Source organism: Marmota flaviventris, chromosome 16 (genome assembly GCF_047511675.1).
Source record: "Marmota flaviventris isolate mMarFla1 chromosome 16, mMarFla1.hap1, whole genome shotgun sequence".
NCBI lineage: Eukaryota > Metazoa > Chordata > Mammalia > Rodentia > Sciuridae > Marmota > Marmota flaviventris.
Window position 1 is genome coordinate 36,674,114 of NC_092513.1, and position 20,751 is coordinate 36,694,864.

The 20,751-nt window shown below is 40.1% G+C and overlaps 1 protein-coding gene across 1 annotated transcript; it reads left to right on the forward strand.

Annotated features, from left to right (window-relative positions):
* The first annotated feature begins 4,146 nt into the window (after positions 1-4,146).
* Znf396 (zinc finger protein 396) lies at positions 4,147-12,493 on the forward strand. Its single transcript, XM_071602813.1, has 4 exons — positions 4,147-4,198; positions 6,247-6,747; positions 7,008-7,152; positions 9,902-12,493. The coding sequence occupies exons 2-4, from the start codon at positions 6,328-6,330 to the stop codon at positions 10,345-10,347; spliced, it is 1,011 nt and encodes a 336-aa protein (XP_071458914.1). The 5' UTR covers positions 4,147-4,198; positions 6,247-6,327; the 3' UTR covers positions 10,348-12,493.
* The last annotated feature ends 8,258 nt before the right edge of the window (positions 12,494-20,751 follow it).

Sequence of the window (20,751 nt, forward strand, 5' to 3'; positions counted from 1 at the left end):
GAGTTTAACCCCTGGTACACCAAAAAGAAAAAAAGAAACATTAGAACACTCAAACTGGATCTCCTTGTGCTTTTATTTATTTGTATATTTAAATAACATTTTTGTTTCTGAGGGGCTCCCTAAACCAGTGCCTTGCACAAAGTGCTGAACTATGCACCCAGGCTCCCAATGTGCAACTTCTTTAATGACCAATGAGATGATCAAAGTTTCATGTGCTTATTTGCCATGTTTTGAAAAATCAGATCATTTGTCTGAGTTGTAAGAGTCTATTTACTATGAAGACAAATGCTTCACTGGTTATTTTTTGCAAATATTTTCTCTCAGTTTGCCTTTTAATAGTGTCTTTTGAAGAGCAAAAAAAAAAAAGAAAGAAAGAAAGAAAAATTTCCCTATAGTTCTTCATTCTCATGTCTTATCTTAAATAAACCTTTGCTTAACCTAAGGTCACAAATGGTGTTTTTTGGTTTGGGGTTTTTTTAAAAAATATTTTCATCTAGGAGTTTCAGTTTTAACTCTTATATGTAGATTGGTTACCTATTTTATAACAATGTTGTATATGGTATAATGTAAGGGCCAAGATGCACTTTCTAGCAGATTTGCCCTTTACGGAACATTTCAACTTTCCCTTTAGAGGCTTAATGAGATGAGGGGAACAGATAATATAATGGTAAGGAGTCAGAGGAAACCCTCTCTCAGGTAAGGGCAAAACATAATGCTTTTGTACGAAATATGGGCCAGTTTTGAACTGCCTGGGTTGTTCAGCAAATCTCAAGGCTCGTGTATGGTTCAAGGTGGTCCTGGGCAGATAGTGCTTCCTGTTTTCTGGAAAGTAGCAAATGAAAGCCTTCCCTAGAAGCAGGTACCTTCATTCTAATCTCAAATTATTCCCATGAGTAGCTTCAAATACAGCCAAGCAGCCAGACATACACCTGTAGTCTCAGCTACTTATATCCACAAAGTGTGTCGTTTTGTCTGCCTGATTACTAGAAGCCTCCTCTGCAGTACATAGTCATGGCTCACTGGAGAGCAGAAACATCACTGTTGTGCCACAGTAGTGGAACTTGCTGGAAATCTGCCCTTCAGAACTTGCCAGAAATCTTCCCTCTAGGGTGCAGAGGAAAACGAAAACCATTTACTGGGAAGCAGCTCATTGGAGGCACTCTTTTACAAGACTGCCAAGAACATGCAGGCAACTGCTGCCAGGCAGGAAAGGCTGCTGCTAGGTCCTGGAGAATCTGGCTGCGGAGTTTGCCTTGCCAACACATCAGAATGGGAAGGAAAGCACTCCTTCCTGCAATGTCCCTCCAGCGCCTTCTACTGACAATCGCAGCTCCACATTCCTTACTATAGGGAAAGGATTGATAAGGTCCATTTTATGTTAGTAGGAAAATAAGGATGAATTTTAATAAATTGCTAGCTGCACCATACTGGATTGGGAAGCAGATATTGCCTTGGTTTCTTTGTAGATAAGATACAGGATCTGGCTTCTAGATTCACAGCCTTGCTACTTAAAACATTATCATCATCTGGGGAGGGAGGGGTGAGTGGAGGGTGTTAGAAATGCAGAAAGTTGGTTCCCACTTCAAACTTACTGAATCAGAATCTGCCTTTTGACAAGATCCCTCAGGGATTCATATACATATTCAGGGTTGAGAAAACAGTGCTCTGGAGCCTAGATGTACTTGAGAAGCAGATGGAAGATGAAAAACGAAAAGTCTCAAACCCAAATAGCAGGTGAGGACTTTGACCAAACTGAGGAATTCATATTTTATGTAAAACAGGTAGTTAGTACTTTACCCTAAGCATTTATCCTAAAGGAACACAGGACCACTACTTCCAGTTTCTTCAGTTTTAAGAGATAATTGAGTAGTATAGCTTTTTGGAGATATAGCTCAGTTGGTAGAGTGCTTCGTTCATATGCACAAGGCCCTGGGTTCATCCCTAGTACCATCACCACCAAAAAAAAAAAAACCCTTAAATATTTTTAATGTATAAAATCAAAATTTACATGTTGAGAATGAACTTAATTTTTAAACAATGAGTCAAGTAAAACATATCAACATACTAGTTTTTGCCAAAGTTAGTAGCTTGTGTCTTCTGTTAAACCTTGTCCCCAGAAAAGTGCACATGTGCACCTTGAAACACATATTTTAGGAGGCAAACAGTAGTGTCTAATGGAACTTTCTGCAGTGATGGGAATGTTCTATCTGTGCTGTTTTGTATGGTAGCCAGTAGCCACACGAGGCTATTGAGCACCTGAAATGCAGCAAATAAGACTAAAGAACTTAATTTCTAATTTGCTTTAATTTAAATTTAAACTGAAGTAACCACACGTATCTAGTGGTTACTACACTGGGCACACAGACAGCCTACATGCCATGGGTTAAAACTCCTCTGAAACATCTACTTTCTCAAAGCTTTCCTTTTGAGGCAGTTTTGCATTTAGGTAAAACAAAGTTGGCTGCTATGTTAAGTTTTAAAAGAATGGCCCTTTAAGTTGTCAGGTACTAATTTAGTGAAATGTAAATTTTACTGAATTTGGAAAAAAATGGTCTTTGCAGATGTAATTAAATTAAGGATTTTGATCTGAAAAGATTGCTCTGGATTATCTGGGTGGGCCTTAAATACAACCACATGTATCTTTAGAAGACAGAAGTAGAAGGACACTTGAAGATGCTGGCCTTGAAGACTGAAGTGATGAAGCCACAAGCCAAGGAATACTGGTTTCTACCAGAAGCTAGAAGAAGAAAAGAATGAATTCTCCCCCTAGAACTTCAGAGCAAATATTTCCCTGCCCTGCTGACACCTTGACTGACACCCAGTGAAACAGATGTTTTGCTTCTGGCCTCCAGAACTATGAGGGAATAAAGTTTTATTTTAAGCTGCTAGGTTTGTGGTCATTTGTTATGGAAGCAACTAATTTGGTTGTTCATTGTTTTTTGTTTGTTTGTTTTTAACTTCAGTCTCTGAGATCTGGCTATATGATGGAACCCATACCCATGAATTCAACCCTGACATCTTGTCAAATCTTACAGCTTTTCACAGTTCCTCATTCTCTTTCCATTTTCTCCTTCAATCACTTGTTGTGACTTCACATCCTGGCCAAATATCACCCTTGTTTCAGAGTCCTCATTGCCTAGAGTCATTTAACCCAAATACATCATCTTAATAAACACATTGCCTTCTGCACTTCTAGGCTATCATGCTATTTGTGCTGCCGGTTGGAGGGTTGGGGATTGTTTGATGTAGGAGTTTCCTCAAAAGTAATGTCATTGTAATTTGAGAACAATTTTAAATTGTAATTTTTCAGTGTCTTCAAAGTTAGTGTCTTTGTTTCCCCCCCTAATGCCCTAGGTCATACTGAGTAGTAAATCAGCCTTTTCTTTTTTCACTTCGGGCTCCAATACTAACATACTCTTTTTTTTTGGGGGGGGGGGTTACTAAAAGGGTTTTAACCTTGTTATTGCTGTTTATGAATAAGCGAATGGCTTTCTAGCATCTCTGTCCTGTCCCTAATTCCCCACTTCTCTCTACATTTTCCAGGACTCCCTTAGAAACTGGAGGGTGAAGTTAGGAGGCTGGGCTGTTATATTTTTTAGTTCCAAACTTTTTTCAATTACACTTAAAGTCACCTGAGGAAATACAAGCGTGTGCACCAGTGACGAAATGAGTGTGGGGACAGGCTCTCACCTTTTTAAGTACCACTATGTCCTCCTATGAAAAACATGGGAGTTGGGAGATTCTTCTTGAAACGTCCTACTCGGGGCATAAGCACAGTCAGTAGCACGGAGGGCATCAGAGGAACGCTGTGCCCAGAAAGCACGGTGGTCCTCCCACCCCCACCACATCTGTGACCTGGGCAAGTCCAGAAACTTAGGGTTTATTTTTGTAAAATGTGGATAACTTTACCTAGTTGTAAATGACATGATGTTACGTAGAAGCACTCGGAGAGATAGCAGCGCCGGTTTATTGGAGCCCGACGCAGAGCAGCAGGGTTCCCACCGCGCCAGGCGACTCCCGGTCACTCGCCCCCAAGCCCGCAGTAGGAAGCCAGGTCGCGCGCCGCTCGTCTCCAGGGCAACCGCTCGCGCATCCCGAGCCCCGCCCCGCCCCGCCGCGAGCACCGGAAGCAGCTTGGAGCAAGGCGTTCCCGGGGTTTCTCCCAGGCTGCTGTGGGCCAATCCTTCCCAGCTGGGAGGTGAGAACCCGGGGTGCCGAAGCTGCGGGCAGAAGCGGCCATCACGGGGTGGGTCGGGCGCAGACCTGGCGCCACCTGTCCCTCTGCCGCAGGCGCAGCTCCTCTGCACCCCCGTTGGGGTCCTCTCGGCACCCCCCCCCATCTCCTGCCCCATCTGGGCTGGCACCTCCCCCTGACTTTCCAGGTGCTTCTGCCCCTCCAGCTGAACCCGCGCCCGCGCCCCACCCACAGCCCGCGCGCCCCGCACGGTCTCGCCGAGGCGAGATGGGGGAGCGGGAGGAAGGGGTGGTCGGGGCGAGTCCCATACCTGCCCTCCCAAGGAGAGTTTAGAGTGGTTCTTCCCCGCAAAGACTCCTAGATCCAGGGGTCTGGGGGCAGCCATGGCTCCAGGGACCCCACCCCTTATAGGTCATTGTGTGATGTTGGGGAAATCGTGCCTTCTGTAGAGCTGAGAGAGTTGCAGAGACAATTGATTCTTCCCCAGACGATGAAGTGGCAGTGTTTCCCTGGTGACTTTCTCCTGCGACTTCCAGAAGGTTCCTTCAGCCTTAGGGTCCCTCACATGGTCCCTAGAGTTCCTGGAAGGCTCCATTTCTTTTACCCTTCCCTTACTCTTTTCTGGCCCAGGTTCATCTGTGTGTGCTGCTCCTGGCCTTTTTCTTTTCTGCACTGGGCCTGTGAGCAGTAGTCCCTCAAAAGGCCTTGCCTGCCTCTGGCCTCATGACCACACAGCACCTGGAAAAATGTGAACCTCTTGGATTTATGCCCCTGCCCTGACCTTTTGTTCTTGGCCACTAAACCTAGCTTTTTTAACAGGTTCCTTATCGACAACATGGAAATAAAAATAACCTCCTAGGGCTTTTGTGGGGATTTTAAGTGTGTTTTATTTATTGAGGGCTTGGAACAGTGCTTGACACATACTAAATCCTGTATGTGTCCACTATTATTTGCCTCATACCATAAATTATATAAAGTTGTATCATTTATGCAATGTTTGTGAAGCCACAAACTTTATTCAGGTAACCATCAGGTCTCAGTATATATAAATGCTTGGTGAAGTGAAGGGGAATCAAATAGCAGCCTATAAAAAGAGGAAAAGTGATAGGGGCACACCTAAGATTTTTTAATTAGTCATTTCTGAACTTGTACGATCATTATAACATACTACTGTCCAGCTTTTAAAATGTGATTAGTTATTGGTGTTGCATATCCTAAAATGGTACTAAGAAAATGGTCTTTCCTGCTACCTTCCAGCCAACAAGCTAATAATAACTTACAGAAATCATCACCTTGACTCATTATTGTATTACTGGTGGCACTGTGAATTGATATGGTCTATTTTGCAATTTAGTTGAATGTACATAGCAAGACAGAATTTTTAACACTCTTTTGACCCCAATAAGCAAAGGCCTTGGTACATGCTTGAAGGAAATGACCTGAAAGGAGAAAAATAGTATATTCATGAAGATGATCCTCCCAGCATTAATTGTAATAGTGATAATTAGACACATGCAAATATTCTATAATAGTTGAGTAAATAATATAGATGTTATGATGGAAAATAGAAGCAATTATGAAAATGGGATTACATTTAGATACATGAATATGGCATGTTTTTTTCTTTTAAATGTTTTAACGTCAAAGTAACATTATTTTAACAATTAATGTAAGAATTCACAGCAAGTACTACTCTCATAAGACTGTTTTATCCAGTTCTTTGCAGTAGACTAGATAAAACTAATTGATTCTTTGAATGTGCTCCAGAGTCATAGCTTTTCCGGGGTTTCCCTTATTTAATTCTTTGGAAGCTCCTTTGAAATCCTGGCTGATCTCCTTTTGTAATATTTAGCCTCATGGGCATGAATTTCAGAATAAATTGGGAATTACTCATGCACATGAATTAATGAGTCTTAACTCTTCAGTTCTCTAAGGAAGTATTCTTTGAAAGCATGGTTTATGTTGAGGTTAAGGTTGGTACTTTCTTGCAGCCTTATATTCTAATCTTAGTTGTTTGGTTCTGAGAAGCATTTGTCTTTTTTCTTTTTTAGTTGTATTTAAGGAGTGTCCATAAGGAGAGTACTGCCTCCTTGAGGGGAGAGCCTAGCAGTCCTGAGCCATTGCCAGTCAACATGTCTGCAAAATCGAGAGAGTCGTCAATGTGCCTCCCACAAACTCCACAGGAGCCCGACAGGATTTTAATAGTGAAGATGGAAGAGGAAGAACAGGCCTGTGATCAGGACTCCAGACTCCATTGGAGCAACTGCTGTAGCCCAGAGACCTTTCGCCAGCGTTTCAGGCAGTTTGCCTATGAGGATTCACCCGGGCCCCAGGAGGCTCTGAGCCAGCTCCGGGAACTTTGTCATCAGTGGCTAAGGCCAGAGGAGCACACCAAGGAGCAGATCCTAGAATTGCTGGTGCTAGAGCAGTTCCTGGCCATCCTGCCTAAGGAGCTGCAAGCCTGGGTGCACCTGCACCCACCAGAGAATGGAGAGGAAGCTGTGACTCTGCTGGAGGATGTGGAGAGAGAGGTTCATCAGCCAGCTGAGCAGGTAAGAAGGGCACCTGCTGGGGCATGACTGTGGCAGGTCATGGGGAGGGGTGTGCTATCAAATCCTATTCCCACTTAGCACAACTGGAGGTGCTGGAGGTATGGGCTATGAAATGTGTTCCTGTATATCTCAGGAAATAGGATGTCTGCACATTTTCCCTCCCTTTTCTTGTGTCCAGGGTACTTTCTTCTGTGTTATTTTATCTTCAAGTCCCTATCCAATGCGCTTCTCCAGCCTCAATTATACCTAACTCTTCCCAGGTCTTTTTTGGACAAAGAAAGGACAGAACTGCAGAGAAGGTGGCACCTTGGGAAATCACTGAGGACTTAGCAAGCAGTCAGCTCAAGCCTTTGAAGAAGCAGTTCCAGTGGGCACCGTGGGAGCTACACTCCTTAGGACGTCATGGTGAGGGTGCAGGGGGCAGGACTTAGCTCATGGTGGGGATGAAGGGGCCCCAGCCTACCAAATACAGTTGGCTGCTTTATTAAAGAGGTCCCAAATCTCTTGTCTCATCCTCACAGTGGGAATTTCCAATTATTTGTCCTGTTCAATGAACAGTCTTGGTGTTTGGGTTTTGTTTCTTTTTTATAGATTCTTAGAAAATCTTTAATTATAAAATCCTTGAATCAACTCCGTCAGGATTTTCAAACTTTTTAAAAGTATGGCATGACCTTTTCTCATATGAAATTTTACAAGGAATTCCATTATATAAACCAGAGGAAAACACAGCTACTTTGTCTGAAGCAGGAGTGGGCAGTCTCAGCCCACAAGACCTCCAGATCAGCCTCATTCTCATCTTTTCCCTTCAGGAAGCCTCTGAGGCCCTTCTGTGGGACTTCAAGGTACGCAGCATAGCCGCTAAACTGTCTCATCAATTTCTGTGTAACCGCTTGCTTAGTTACTTGTGGGAGTTGCCCACAGTACTCCTGAGATGACTTGGCTCTGTCACAGCTCTGAATATATTTCTCTGCTCCTTCACATCCTAACTGGCTTCTTTTGCTCTTTGCATCAGTTTTTACAAAAACGCTCCAAACTGGCTGACATAGCAATCTGTTCTTCCATTGCAGAAACTTAAAAAATGAGTGTTACGGGAAGAAAACAAAGCAGAAATAAGGGGGTTGAATGCCAGAGATCAAGAGAGAAATCCCATTTGGGAAGGATTGCTATACACACACACACACACTGCTTCATATTCCAGAAGTGGTTGATCAGCTAAGCAAAGTTAGGTTTTTTCCAAGGAAGTTTTGATAAGAAACTACAGGAAAATGAAAATATAGAAATTTAGAGAGAGATTTACTTTTGCTTGGCACTTAACACCCCTAGTCTCAAAATCATCTTGGCTTAACCAAGAAGATTAATTGTTGGAAAAAAGTGAAAGTCTTTCCATACTCCACTAAGAGTAGGAGGGTAAACATCCCCTTCTGTTATGGTGGGAACTACAGAAGTGATCATCCTCAAAGCCAAGGCCTGTGCTCCTGGTATTGTTAAGGACCATGTTCCTCCTGTGAATGTCCTCACAGGACCTTTTCTACATTTAAAAAAAAATGAATAAAAATTTGAAGCAGCCAAAGACCCCAGGATTTTGCAATACAAAACATACAGAACCAGGACAGGATAACAAGCATCGCTCAAAGCCACAGCATGATTTCAGTGGTGTGGTACTCAATCATGTTTTATCAGGGCTTCTACAGATGACCTGTGTCTCAGTACTCTAAAGTGCTAACTTTGCCAATATTTTGATAGTAGTGACTAAACTTTGAGGTCACTTTATAATGTGAGCTATCAAAAATGAATTTGAAACAAAATCTTTACAACTTATAAAATGGTAATTATAAATAAATTATAAACATGTAATTATAAATAAACATGTAATTTGTGAACAAATGCAAGAAATAATTAAATTCATTTTGTAATAACTATATGTAGACCCATTTTAAGTTAATTCTAAAGATTAAAAAACACTCATAATTCTCTTAGCAAGTATCATACACAGTACTAACATCTTTTCTCCCTCAAATCACTTTGTTATTCTTTTGATTAGGCCTTGAGAGGACCTACAGAATCACTTATCATCAGTCCCTCTCTGTGTTTCCTCAGTCCCATTTATATAATTATTTCAGATGAAGGAACCTCCTGCTGTCACAGTTAATCCCAGCCAAGTCATATCCTCAGCCATTCCTCAAATTGCCCTGCTTTGTTTTTGCAGATTAATTTTAATGGCCATCTGTGTTCAGCTTCCATTAAAATGCTACCCTGAGGATTGATGAAGTGATCCTTCAGTGAATACTCAAAAGTTGCCATTCTGTATAATAAGTTCTAGAGCTTCAGGCAGCCTGAGTCAGAAGGTACTCTGCATTAAGCCATATTTGAGTGGCTGCAGCCCCTAAGCAGATTTTTTTTATAGATATTAAATGCAATATAAAAATAATATAGGAAACTGGGCTGAGGTTGTAGCTCAGTTTTAGAGTGCTTGCCTAGCATGCATGAGGCAATGGGTTCGATCCTTAGCATCACATGCAAATATAAAAAATAAAATAAAGGTATAAAAAATACAGGAAACTGAGCTATTCAACCAGTACTAAAAATATATATACAGGAGAGGTTTTCATAGATGGGTATTCTGTGCTGCCCTTTATCTTTTAAGGTGCCAATTTTCTTAGTCTCCCTTTTTTGTGTAAATTTTATTTTCTGACTTCATTTTCCATATTTCTTTTTGATCCCTTGGCTTTCTTCAGCTCATTTCTTAATTATTGATTCATTCATCATTACTAAGCTTTTGTTTATCAATGCTCTTACACTAAATCTTGTTTATTACTCATATTTGACTCCTCTCTTTCCAATTGCTCTTCTTCTCTAACAGTGCTTTATCTTTTAGGCCCTTTCTTTTCTCCCAGTCTTTCCTCAATCTCTGACATATCTTTTTACCCCTACTCATGATTCTCTGTTTTCCATGGAGCTTTGCATCTTTATATTTGGATACCTTTTTCTTTGCCTTATGATCTCAATATCTTATATTACCCTCTGCATCCTCCACATTGTGATGTTCACGAACATTCTTGCTAATAATTCATATATTTTTTCATTTGGATCATTCTTTTCCCTTTCTTTCTGAACAGAAAACTGGTGACATTTACTTTTCTGTTTATTATTTCAGATGCAGACACCAAAACTACAAATGTAAAATCTGCTTCAAGGCAGAAGACTTCCTCAGGCATGGGGCTGTGTGCTAATACCCTTCATCTGAGTGCCTCCCAGAGTTTCATATCTAGAGGAACCTGGGAACAAGGTGGCAGGTTTGAAAGAAAACAGGGAAACCTCTCTCGCAAAAAACAACACAAGTGTGAAGAATGTGGCAAAATCTTTAGTCAGAGCTCTGCCCTTATTTTACATCAAAGAATCCACAGTGGAGAGAAGCCTTATGCATGTGACGAGTGTGCAAAGGCTTTCAGCCGGAGTGCAATTCTGATTCAGCATAGAAGAATCCATACTGGGGAAAAACCCTTCAAGTGCCATGAATGTGGCAAGGCCTTTAGTCAGAGTTCAAATCTTTTCAGACATAGAAAAAGACACACTAGAGAAAAAGTCCCATCAGTATCATGAGGGAATCAAAGCACATAGAGCTTTTACAGATAAGACCCGACCCAAGTAACAAACACACCTTTAGTATAAATCAGTGGTTTTAGTGGGCACCAGTTTCCTTTCAAGGGTTATAAAAGTCATGGGAAAGGATGTAGAATATCTCAAGTCAGCATTATTTGCTTTTCTGCTTATCAGTGCAGGTCAGTTTAAATGTTTGAGATTACAAAGCTTAATTCAGAGTTTTATCCTTAAGCAGCCCTTGAAAAGACGTCTTCAGATGTATTTTACTATTTCCATTATCAACCTAAATGATGAACTAGTGTATTTCCTTTTTAGACAAATGTTTTTTTTTCCCTTTTGAGAAGGAATGTGTTACTCAGTTTAAAAATAGATATTGTCCTGTGTTTCATAGATTAATCACTAGAATTCTGAAGACCCAAAATTCAACGGCTCTTTAAAATTTTTCCAATTTGGTCTTCTGTTACTAGATTTACACTATGAGAGCAGGATTGAGGAGGCCTGTTATGGTTTGGGTCTTAAATGTCCCCCAAAGGTTCATGTAGGAAAACTTGGCCCCTGGCTGATGATGCTCTGGGAAGGCTGTGGAACCTATAGGAGGTGGAGCCTAAATGAAGCATGCTGGACCACTGGGGTAGTGCCCTTGAAGGGTACGTTGGAATCCTGGCCCCTTTCTCTCTCTTTGCTTCCTGGCTGCCATAAGGTAAGCTGCCTCCTCCGCGTTGAGCTCTGCACTGTGAGAGGGACTATCTTGTCACAGACCCAAGGACAACAGAGCCAAGCAATCATGGACTGAAACCATAAGTCAAAATAAATCTTTCCTCCTTTTAAGTTGATTTTTCTGGGGTATTTTGTCACAGTTATGTAAAGCTGACTAATGTAAAATTAGTACCGAGAAGTGGGGTCATTGCTGTAACTACACCTGACAGTGTAAAATGGGTTTGTGAGAGGAGTTTGGAAATGTCTGGAGGGGCAGACTAGAAAAACCCTATAGTGCTGTAAGTGGAGCTTAATAGAGATTGATGGGTGAGCAGAAGACCGGTTTCTGTAGGAATGCAGACAGTAAAGGTTGTGCTAATGAAGCTTTGGCTGGAAATGAGGACTCCATTAGGAATTCAACTAGCAGCTATTCTTGTTACAATTTAAGCAAAGAACTTCTCTACATTTTGGCCATGCTCTCAGACTTTGTAAGAGACTGGATTTAAAGGTAATGGACTAATTACTAATTAACTCCCAAGTTTTCAATTCTGCAAATATTTCAGTGATATAGGTGTATTAAAATAGGTTTTAAATCAAATCTGAAATTTATATATCCTTTCTTGTCAATGATAAAAAAATACAGATAGTCCTATAAATAGGACACTGGGACAACATAGTATCTTTTACATATATGTATGCAATTCTATAAATAGGACATTGGGCACATGTTACATAATGTACAAAGAACTAACTTTCAACAGTTATTTTTTGGTGTAAAGAAGCAAAGCACTTCAAACAAAGGGTTACATTACATTTTGGATAATATGTTGGTTTCCCAATACATGGTTTGTTTTTACATCATAGTTGTTCCTGCTTTTTGAGAATAATATGGCTTTTCTTGTTAAATCTGACATCATCTTGAACAGTAATAGGTCCAGAAGTATTATATTTTCTTCCTGATGGGTTCTCCTTCCATAATTTTAAGTATGATAAGCACATGTCTCTTTGGGAATTCAACAAGCTTATGAGGTCTTTCTTATCTTTGTTCACAAATTTGATAATAATTTATGCACATATCAATTATTTAAGTGAAAAAAGGCCAATACCAATTTTTAACCTCTAATAAAGCAAAATATAAACCTACCAATCATGTTTATCCACACCACCACTGAAATTATTACAGGTACACACTACCCTTGGTTGAGTCACACTGGCTCTATTCTCTTTTACTTTGTCAACTTGTTCCACTGTATTTTAATTTATTCCAGTCATTTATTGTGTAACCATTTTACAATAAGAATTTCATTATTTGTATCAAATCTGAAATTATACAGCCTTCTTGCTTGTTTTATTCATTAGTGTTGTCAGTTTCAGAGGACACTGATTAGTCTGTTTCCCCTCATGGTGTGTGTAACTTGGAATCCAATATTTCAAAGGTATTTCAAGAAGTCATAAGCAGTGAATAAATTGTTGGAAAAAACAGGGTATGATTGTGAATTATCTACCACTTCAAGTTTTCATAAAACTATCATACTCCCAGGCAAAATATGACTGTTGGATTCTTCTCAAGTGCTTTTTCCACAATATTAGTCACAGTTATAGCAATATCCTGATTCTCCACACAGTACCAAGCATTTTTTTTTAAAGAGAGAGAGAGAGAATTTTAATATTTATTTTTTTAGTTTTCGGCGGACATAACATCTTTGTTTGTATGTGGTGCTGAGGATTGAACCCGGGCCGCACACATGCCAGGCGAGCGCGCTACAGCTTGAGCCACATCCACAGCCCCAGTACCAAGCATTTATAACCAAATTTTTTGGACTTCCCTTTTAAACATTGTTTCAGTGGATTATGTCTATAATAGCTGATAATAATTTCATCCACTCTCTTTCTTTAAAGATACCCAATTTCATGCATGACTTTGGAATCACACTTATTAAAGAACAAATTTTAAAAAGAAGCTAAATACTTCACAATGAGATAATAGGAAAGATGCCTTGAGGACATCTCAGAAATCATCAAGATTCCACCCATAGCCAACTCAAAGACTTTTGTTAGAGAAGAGAACCCCAGAGCACCCTGCCATGCTGGGTTGTCTACAGAATTGTTTTCCAGGATTCCTTTTTCCAAGTTCAGCCATCAAGACACTCAGAGGCCACAGTAGCAAAGGTTCAAAATGGCCCTGGTGATAACACCATATGCTGGTGGCAGACTGTGGCATTATCCATGTGATGCTGGTTTTGCAGGCATGCAGGAAGCAAGACTTTGGGAGGCATGAAGGCTTTTACTAAGATTGCAAAGGAAAGCCTGGGAAGCCAGGCGGTGTGTGATAGGAGCAGAATCCCTGCAAGCAGCCTCTGTGAGGGTGAAGCCCAAGACATCCTGGAGACATTGGAGAATTGGAAATGCCAGGAACATGGAATGCCTGTTGAGACAAACTTCAGGCAATGAATGTAGCCATGTGGCCGGGTGTGGTGGCACATGCCTGTAATCCCAGTGGCTCTGGAGGCTGAGGCAGGAGGATCAAGAGTTCAAAGCCAGGACTGGGGTTGTGGCTCAGTGGTAGAGCACTCGCCTAGCACACATGAGGCACTGGGTTTGAACCTCAGCACCACATAAAAATAAAGGTATTGTGTCCACCTACAACTAAAAATATATATTTTAAAAAAGAAGAGTTCAAAGCCAGCCTCCGTAATGGCAAGGTACTAAGCAACTCAGTGAGACCCTGTCTCTAAATAAAATACAAAAAAGGACTGGGGATGTAACTCAGTGATTAAGTGCCCCTGAATGCAAAAAAAAAAAAAAAAAAGTATCCATGTGGATTATAGCTAGTGAAACAAAGAGGCAGGGCTTCCCTGTTTGAGGTCCACATCTTGCCACCATGGGTCCTTGGATGCTAGACACAGAGCTATAGGGTTTAATGTTTGCCTGCTAGGTTTTGTTCTTGTATTGGCCTAATTTCCCCTTGCTATTTTCCTAAACCTGCCTTTTGGAATGGGAATGCTTACCCTCTGCCATTATATTTTGGAAGAACATAACTTGTTTTTTGATTTTTTTTTTATGGGTGCCCACAGCTAAGGTTTTCCTCGAGTGTCAGAGATACTTAGGACTTGCACTTTTGCATGTGTGCGTGTATGTGGTATTGGGGATTGAAACCATGGTCTCACACTTCCTAGGTATGTCTCCACCACTGAGTTACATTCCCAGCTGAACCTCAACTTTTGAACAGTTCTGGAACTGTTGAGACTTTGGGGATTCTTGGAGATAGACTAAATATGTTTTGCATTATGAGGTTAATATGAGACTTTGGGAGCCAGGGACAAATTGCTATGGTTTGGATCTGAAATTCTCCCAAAGGTCATGTACTAAAGGTTTGGTAACCAACTTAAGGAACTATTGAGAAATGGTGCAACCCTTAGGAGGTGGGGTAGTGAGATCATGTGCCCTTGAAGGGCCTCTTCTCCCTCCCTTCCCTCTGCTTCCTAGCTGCCATGGTAGAGCACCTTTGCTGTACCACATGCTCCCTGTCATGATGTTCTACTATTCAACAGAACTCAAATGATGGGGCCATATGATGATGGATTAAAACCATAGCCCCAAATAAGTTTTTCTTTCTTTCTTTCTTCCTTTCCTTCCTTCCTTCCTTCCTTCCTTCCTTCCTTCCTTCCTTCCTTCCTTTCTTTCCTTCCCTTCCTTCCCTTCCTTTCCTTCCTTCCCTCCCTCCCTCCCTTCCTTCCTTCCTTCCTTCCTTCCTTCCTTCCTTCCTTCCTTCCTTCCTTCCTGGGATTGAACTCAGGGGGGCACTCAACCACTGAGTCACATTCCCAGGCCTATTTTGTATTTTATTTAGAGTCAGGGTCTCACTGAGTTGCTAAGTGACTCGCCACTGCTGAGGCTGGCTTTGAACTTGCAATCCTCCTGCCTCAGCCTCCCGAGCCGCTGGGATTACAGGCTTGCACCACAGTGCCAGGCTTTATTTCTTTTAAGTGCATTATATCAGGCATTTTGTAACAGTAATGGAAAGCTGCCTAACCTAGGACCAAAAAGAAAATATATCTCAAAACTTTGACTCAAGTTTCCAAAGTCATTTTTAAAGGGTAAATAAATAAAGGGATTTAATCTCTTATAAAAGCTCACAAGGGCCTACATACTGCTGATGATACTAAGTAATTTTCTGTGTTAGAAGAAATAGTCTCCTTTATTATGCAATTAAGAAATAACTCAATGGAAAATTAAGTTGCTGAGACTGGCTTTGTACTTGCAATCCTCCTGCAACAGCCTTCCAAGTCATTGGGATTATAGATGTGTGCCACCGCAACCAGCTAATGGAAATATTAATATGCGTCTTAAAGGAGTGGCCTAACCTTAACCTAATAAATAGGGCCATTCTATGGGTGCTTATGTAAGATTGATGATCATCTTAATATAAAGAAAAGAGAGATATGAGGAATAAGACCATCCAAACAAGACTGATGCAGCACAAATGTTGGCAAGGACAGTGTGTGGCTAAGATATGGACCACAGCTTGCCTGGGAGGCAAGTCCTCAACAGCTGCTGAATCTCCTTCAGTGTTCTTTGTGTCTCCTTTCCTGGCATAAATCAGCTGTATACATATTTCAGGCATCGTAAGACAGTCTTTTCAGGGTTGGTAAGATAAGTTTCTACATACACTGTCATGAAATGAGATGCTTAATTTTGATGCTCTTGTACAAATGAAGAAATCACTGAAGTTCAATTTAAAGAATCTACTCTGGGGACTAGAGATATGGCTCAGTTGGTAGAGTGCTTGTCTTGCCTGCACAAGGCCCTGGGTTCAAATCCCCAGCATCACCAAAAAAAATCCACTATAATTTTAAGACAGAACTGTGAGTTTTAAGGCGTTTTTTGTATACATCATATGTAGGAGATGAGTACCTAGTTGTATATATCATATGTATGTATATACCATAAGTATAAGATTAGTAGGGAAACAAGTAAATGCAAATTTTATTATACAATTTTCTGATAATGATTATTCTTTGTAGTTTTTTTGTATATATCATATGTAGGAGATGAGTACCTAGTTGTACCCATATTTATTCAATCAGATTTCCTGTTTAAAAATAAAATGATAGATGTGTTTGTTAAGTCCAACATTATACAACTTAGTGTTTCTTTTCCTGAGCTTCCCCATAAAATTCTATAATGTATCACAAGAACACATGTATGGTTGTGTTTCCCATGGAGCAACAGTTAGTTACCCATGATGGAGGCTGCCATCAGAAGTAAAAGTCCTTGTAAAGATAAGAGAAGAGGTTCATAGTTAGCTTCTTTGTCTGACTGGTCTCCTGATAAAGTGTTAACATTCTATTCTCAGAAAATCCAACCATACCTATTGCTGGATTCCAGAATGAATGTGGAACTAAAAGTGCTCTGTTTAATTAATATATTGATAAGTATAAGATTAGTAGGGAAACAAGTAAATGCAAATTTTATTATACAATGTTCTGATAATGATTATTCTTTGTATTTCTAGTGAATGTGTATTGGTTTTGTGTATTATCAGATATTAAAAATTACTTGGGGCTCATTCTCTTTGCAATCAAGAGAGGAATAAGCCTTTTATTATGCAACAATACTTCAGAGATATATGTTTTGTGGATTGCTGCTTACTTGTGGAAAGAGTTTTTTAGATTCTACATGAATAATGTGGCAGGTTTTATATCAAGTATTCTGAGAGAAGCATCTATAATACTTTCAAAGATTGTATTCTCTTTATTGTAAATAATCTGAAATTAAACACCATAAAGTAATGTAACTCATATTATCTAAGTATATGATAAATCTTTAGAGAATATTAATGGGCACCTGGAATCATTTTGCACTTGTATAAGTCTCTCCTAATAAGTAGATAGAACTAGTTTGTCTAAAAAGAAAATTACTATGACTTAGACTAAAGTTGATAAAGATTAGCATGCTATTAGCATCCTCATTAGATTGATTCATTTTCGGGGATAATAAGTACTCCAAAATGAAATTGGCAATGTTTTACAAATATTACTTTACCTGGACCATTAATATTACCAATAATCCTATGTTCTGTCTTTACTTCTGTTGTCTTCAGAGACCAAGTCAGATGTTCATTACTTTTATTCATCTTTCTGTATTAGTTTGGAATGCTTGCAGATGCAAAATCCATCTTTGGTGGCTTAAACAGAAGTTTACAACCTGAAATTCAGAAGGTAAGTTGCTGCTGGTTCTCAACAGCAGCAAGACAGTGATTGGTCTGGTCCTTTTGGCTCTTCTCTCATGCTTATTTTCTTGGGTTTTAGAGCTGTCCAAGCTCCAGGAACTACATCTGGAGTCAAGACAGGAAGAAGGAGGAGGTGCTGGTCATGCCCATATCCTTGATTAGGAGGAACAAAAGTTTCCAAGAAACCCTAGCAAATTCTGCTTATGTTTCTTTATTGCCTGTTCAGCCTCTAGAGGGAAAGCAACAGGGCCAAGGGGAATTTGGACTGAGACTCAGGTCAAGTCAGTTAGCAGTATTAGCCACACTGACCCATTGATTCCTTCCTTTTTATAGGCAGATGACTATGCTTTTGACTACTGCATTATAGAAAAAATGATGAGGACCCTAACAATCTCCTGCCACTAAATTTTCCAACTTATTTATACTCCACCCATTTTTCCTCTCTCCTTTCTCTCAGGATAAAAGAGAGCTATCTCCTTTGATCCTTACTCTTCCTTCCCATGTATTTTAGTCACCTTTTCTGTTGCCATGACAAAGCCTAACAAGAACAATTTTAGAGGAGGAAAAGTTTATTTGGAGGCTCATGGTTTCAGAGGTCTCAGTCCGTGGACAACCAACTCCATTGCTCTGGGCACGAAATGTGACAGAACATCATGGCAGAAGAGAGTAGTGGAGGAAAGTAGCTCAGGACATGGCCACCAGGAAGCAGGGAGTTTTCCTCTCACCAAGAACAAAATATATAACCCAAAGCTATATCCCAGCAACCCACCTACCCCAGCCACACCCTACCTGCCTACGGTTACCACCCAGTTAATCCCTATCAGGGGATTAATGCATTAAGACTCTCACCCATTATTTTACCTCTAAACTTTTTTGCATTGTTTCACATATAAATTTTTGAAGGACACATCACAGCTAAACCATAACACCAGTCCATAGGGCTTTGGCTGCCACTGCTCATTCTCTCTCTTCTGCTTCTTTACCCACTGTCTTCCTTTAGGATCCATCACTTCAACATTTAAAAATGCTGTTGTGATCTCCCTCCAACTTAAACTTTTCCAGCATATATCTGCAAAATCAAGGTGGTAGCTAGTCTCTGAGTGAGGGGACACTTAATGGTTCTTGATTTTGCCCTCTTCATATACATTCATTTCTTTCTACCAGAATAATCTTTCTAAAGCACAAATGGTATCGTGTTCTTTCTTGCTTAAAGTGGGTTTCCCACTGCTTTTAGGATAGAGTGAGACCTGCTTTATGAGTTTTTGAGGTTTTTTATGATCTGAATACAATGGCACTTACAATTTTCTCTCTTGCCATTGGCTTCTTTCATGCTACAGCTATTTTGAATGATCAGAAGTCCTTCTCCTGACTCTGCACCTTTAATGTGTCTTTTTTGAACTTCTAGACAGCTTCCACATGTCATCACACCGCCTTGTATTCCTCATGTTCTCATTAAAGTGCCACTTCCTCCAGGAAGCCTTCCCTAACAGCCCAGGAGTAGGTTGAGGAACAGCACCACTCTGCTATGGATCCCATAGCAGTCTAATCTGGCTTTATATTTATCACATGAAAGAAAATATTTTTTAAATATTAAACTGTGAATATGGCCCCATGAAAGAGGAGGAAAATGAGTGACACTTTGGGAAGGAAGAAGTCATGAGGCAGCAAAAAGGAAAGTTTTAAATTCCCCCCCCCCCTAGTCCTGGGAATAGGTGAAACAATAATGGGATCAGACAAAGGGGTCCTTCAGAAATTGTGGAGAGGGTTGAGGGAGAACTTGAAAAGAGGCAGGGTTGTTCTTACTTGCCATTGAGTGCACTGGGAGGACAAATGTTGAATAGGTTGCCTGTGCTCCAACACTGGATGTCTATAAAAATGGCAATGTAGTGTTAGACGAAAGGCCTCTACCAGGTTGGAAGAGGTATAGCAGCTTCCTGTGCCCACGGGGAACATAGAAATTGGCTAGCTATATAGCTGGGGGAGTTGGAATAGTTGTGCAGAGTGAGCTTGTGGATCCTGTAGCTAAGAGCTGGCCACAACCAACTGTGTCTGAGCCAGAGCTTAGAGAGGATCTATAGCTCTTTCTAGAACAAAGTGTCAGGCAAATCAGCAAGAAAGGATACTGGCTCTCAGCCCAGTCAAAAGAACAGACCACTTGTGGCTGCTGTGGTGAGCAAACACCACAGCAGACCAGCTGGACAGCATCAATACCAGAGAAGATCCAATCCACAGCACTACCTCACCATGAGGAATGAAGCCCTCTTCTCAAGCCTCCACAGGGCAGGGAGAAGCAGAGACAGAAAGAGTCAAGATAGGAGTCAAACTCAAATGGACTGAGTAATTTAATTTAACTCTTTCACTGCTGGAACCCTTAATAGAATAGAGATTCAAAAAGCAAAAACATCAGTTATTTAAAAAAAAAAAAAAAGAAGCTACATTTTCCTTTGCATGTTTGAGAAGCAAACTTTATGTATAACTTTAGGCTATAAAGTTATACTTTATGTATAACTTTAGTCCTAAAAGGACACTCTATCTGTTTCTGTTTGGGCCCCATTACTTATGCTTCTTGAAAGCATGAGTTGCCTCATTCACTGTTAATTCCCAAGCATCTGGTTTAGAACATAACCCATAATAGACACTCAAATGATGTGGAATAAAAATATTTGAAAATCATATATCTGATAAGGATTAATATTCAGAATATATGAAGAACTCCTTCAACTCAACAATAAAACCGACAATTTTAAAAATGGGCAAAGGACATAAATAGATATTTCTCCAAAAATATATATATAAATGACTGATAAATCACCAGCACCAAATGAAAGATGCTCAACATCACTAATCTTTAAGGCAATGCAAATCAAAACCATAATGAAGTACCATTTCACACTCAGAAGGAAGGCTATTGTCAAAAACAAAAGAAAATACATGTTGGCAAGGACATGGAGAAATTGAATTTGTAGTTCTTTTTTGATGGAAATTTAAAATGGAGCAGCCACTGTAGAAAACAGTTGGTAGTTCCTCAAAATGTTAAACATAATTAACACATGATTCAGCAATTCTACCCCTAGATATACCCAAAAGAATTGAAAGCAGAATCTTAAACAGATACTAATACACCAATGTTCATAACAGCAGTACTCACAATACCCTAAAGAAACAACCCAAATTCTCATCTATGGATAAAGAGAAAAACAAAATGTATTATATGTGTATAGTGGGATATTATTTAGCCTTTAAAAAGAATGAAATTCTGAAAACATGTTACAATGAGGATGAACCTTAAAAACATGCTAAGTGAAATAAACATGACAAGAAAAGACAAATATGTGATTTCTCTCATATGAAGCATCTAGAGTAGACAAATTCATAGAGATCTAAAGTAGAATGGGGTCACGACAGGCTGGACAGAAGGGAGAATGGGAGTTATTTAATGGATATAGAGTTTCTGATTAGGGTGATGAAAAAGTTCC

What these genes read in the sequence shown, in the direction of transcription:
- Znf396 (XM_071602813.1), top strand. Translation starts at nt 6,328, where the DNA reads ATGTCTGCAAAATCGAGAGAGTCGTCAATGTGCCTCCCACAAACTCCA. An exon ending in TTCATCAGCCAGCTGAGCAG is followed by an intron (nt 6,748 to 7,007) that starts GTAAGAAGGGCA and finishes AACTCTTCCCAG; the next exon opens with GTCTTTTTTGGACAAAGAAA. An exon ending in ACACTCCTTAGGACGTCATG is followed by an intron (nt 7,153 to 9,901) that starts GTGAGGGTGCAG and finishes TTATTATTTCAG; the next exon opens with ATGCAGACACCAAAACTACA.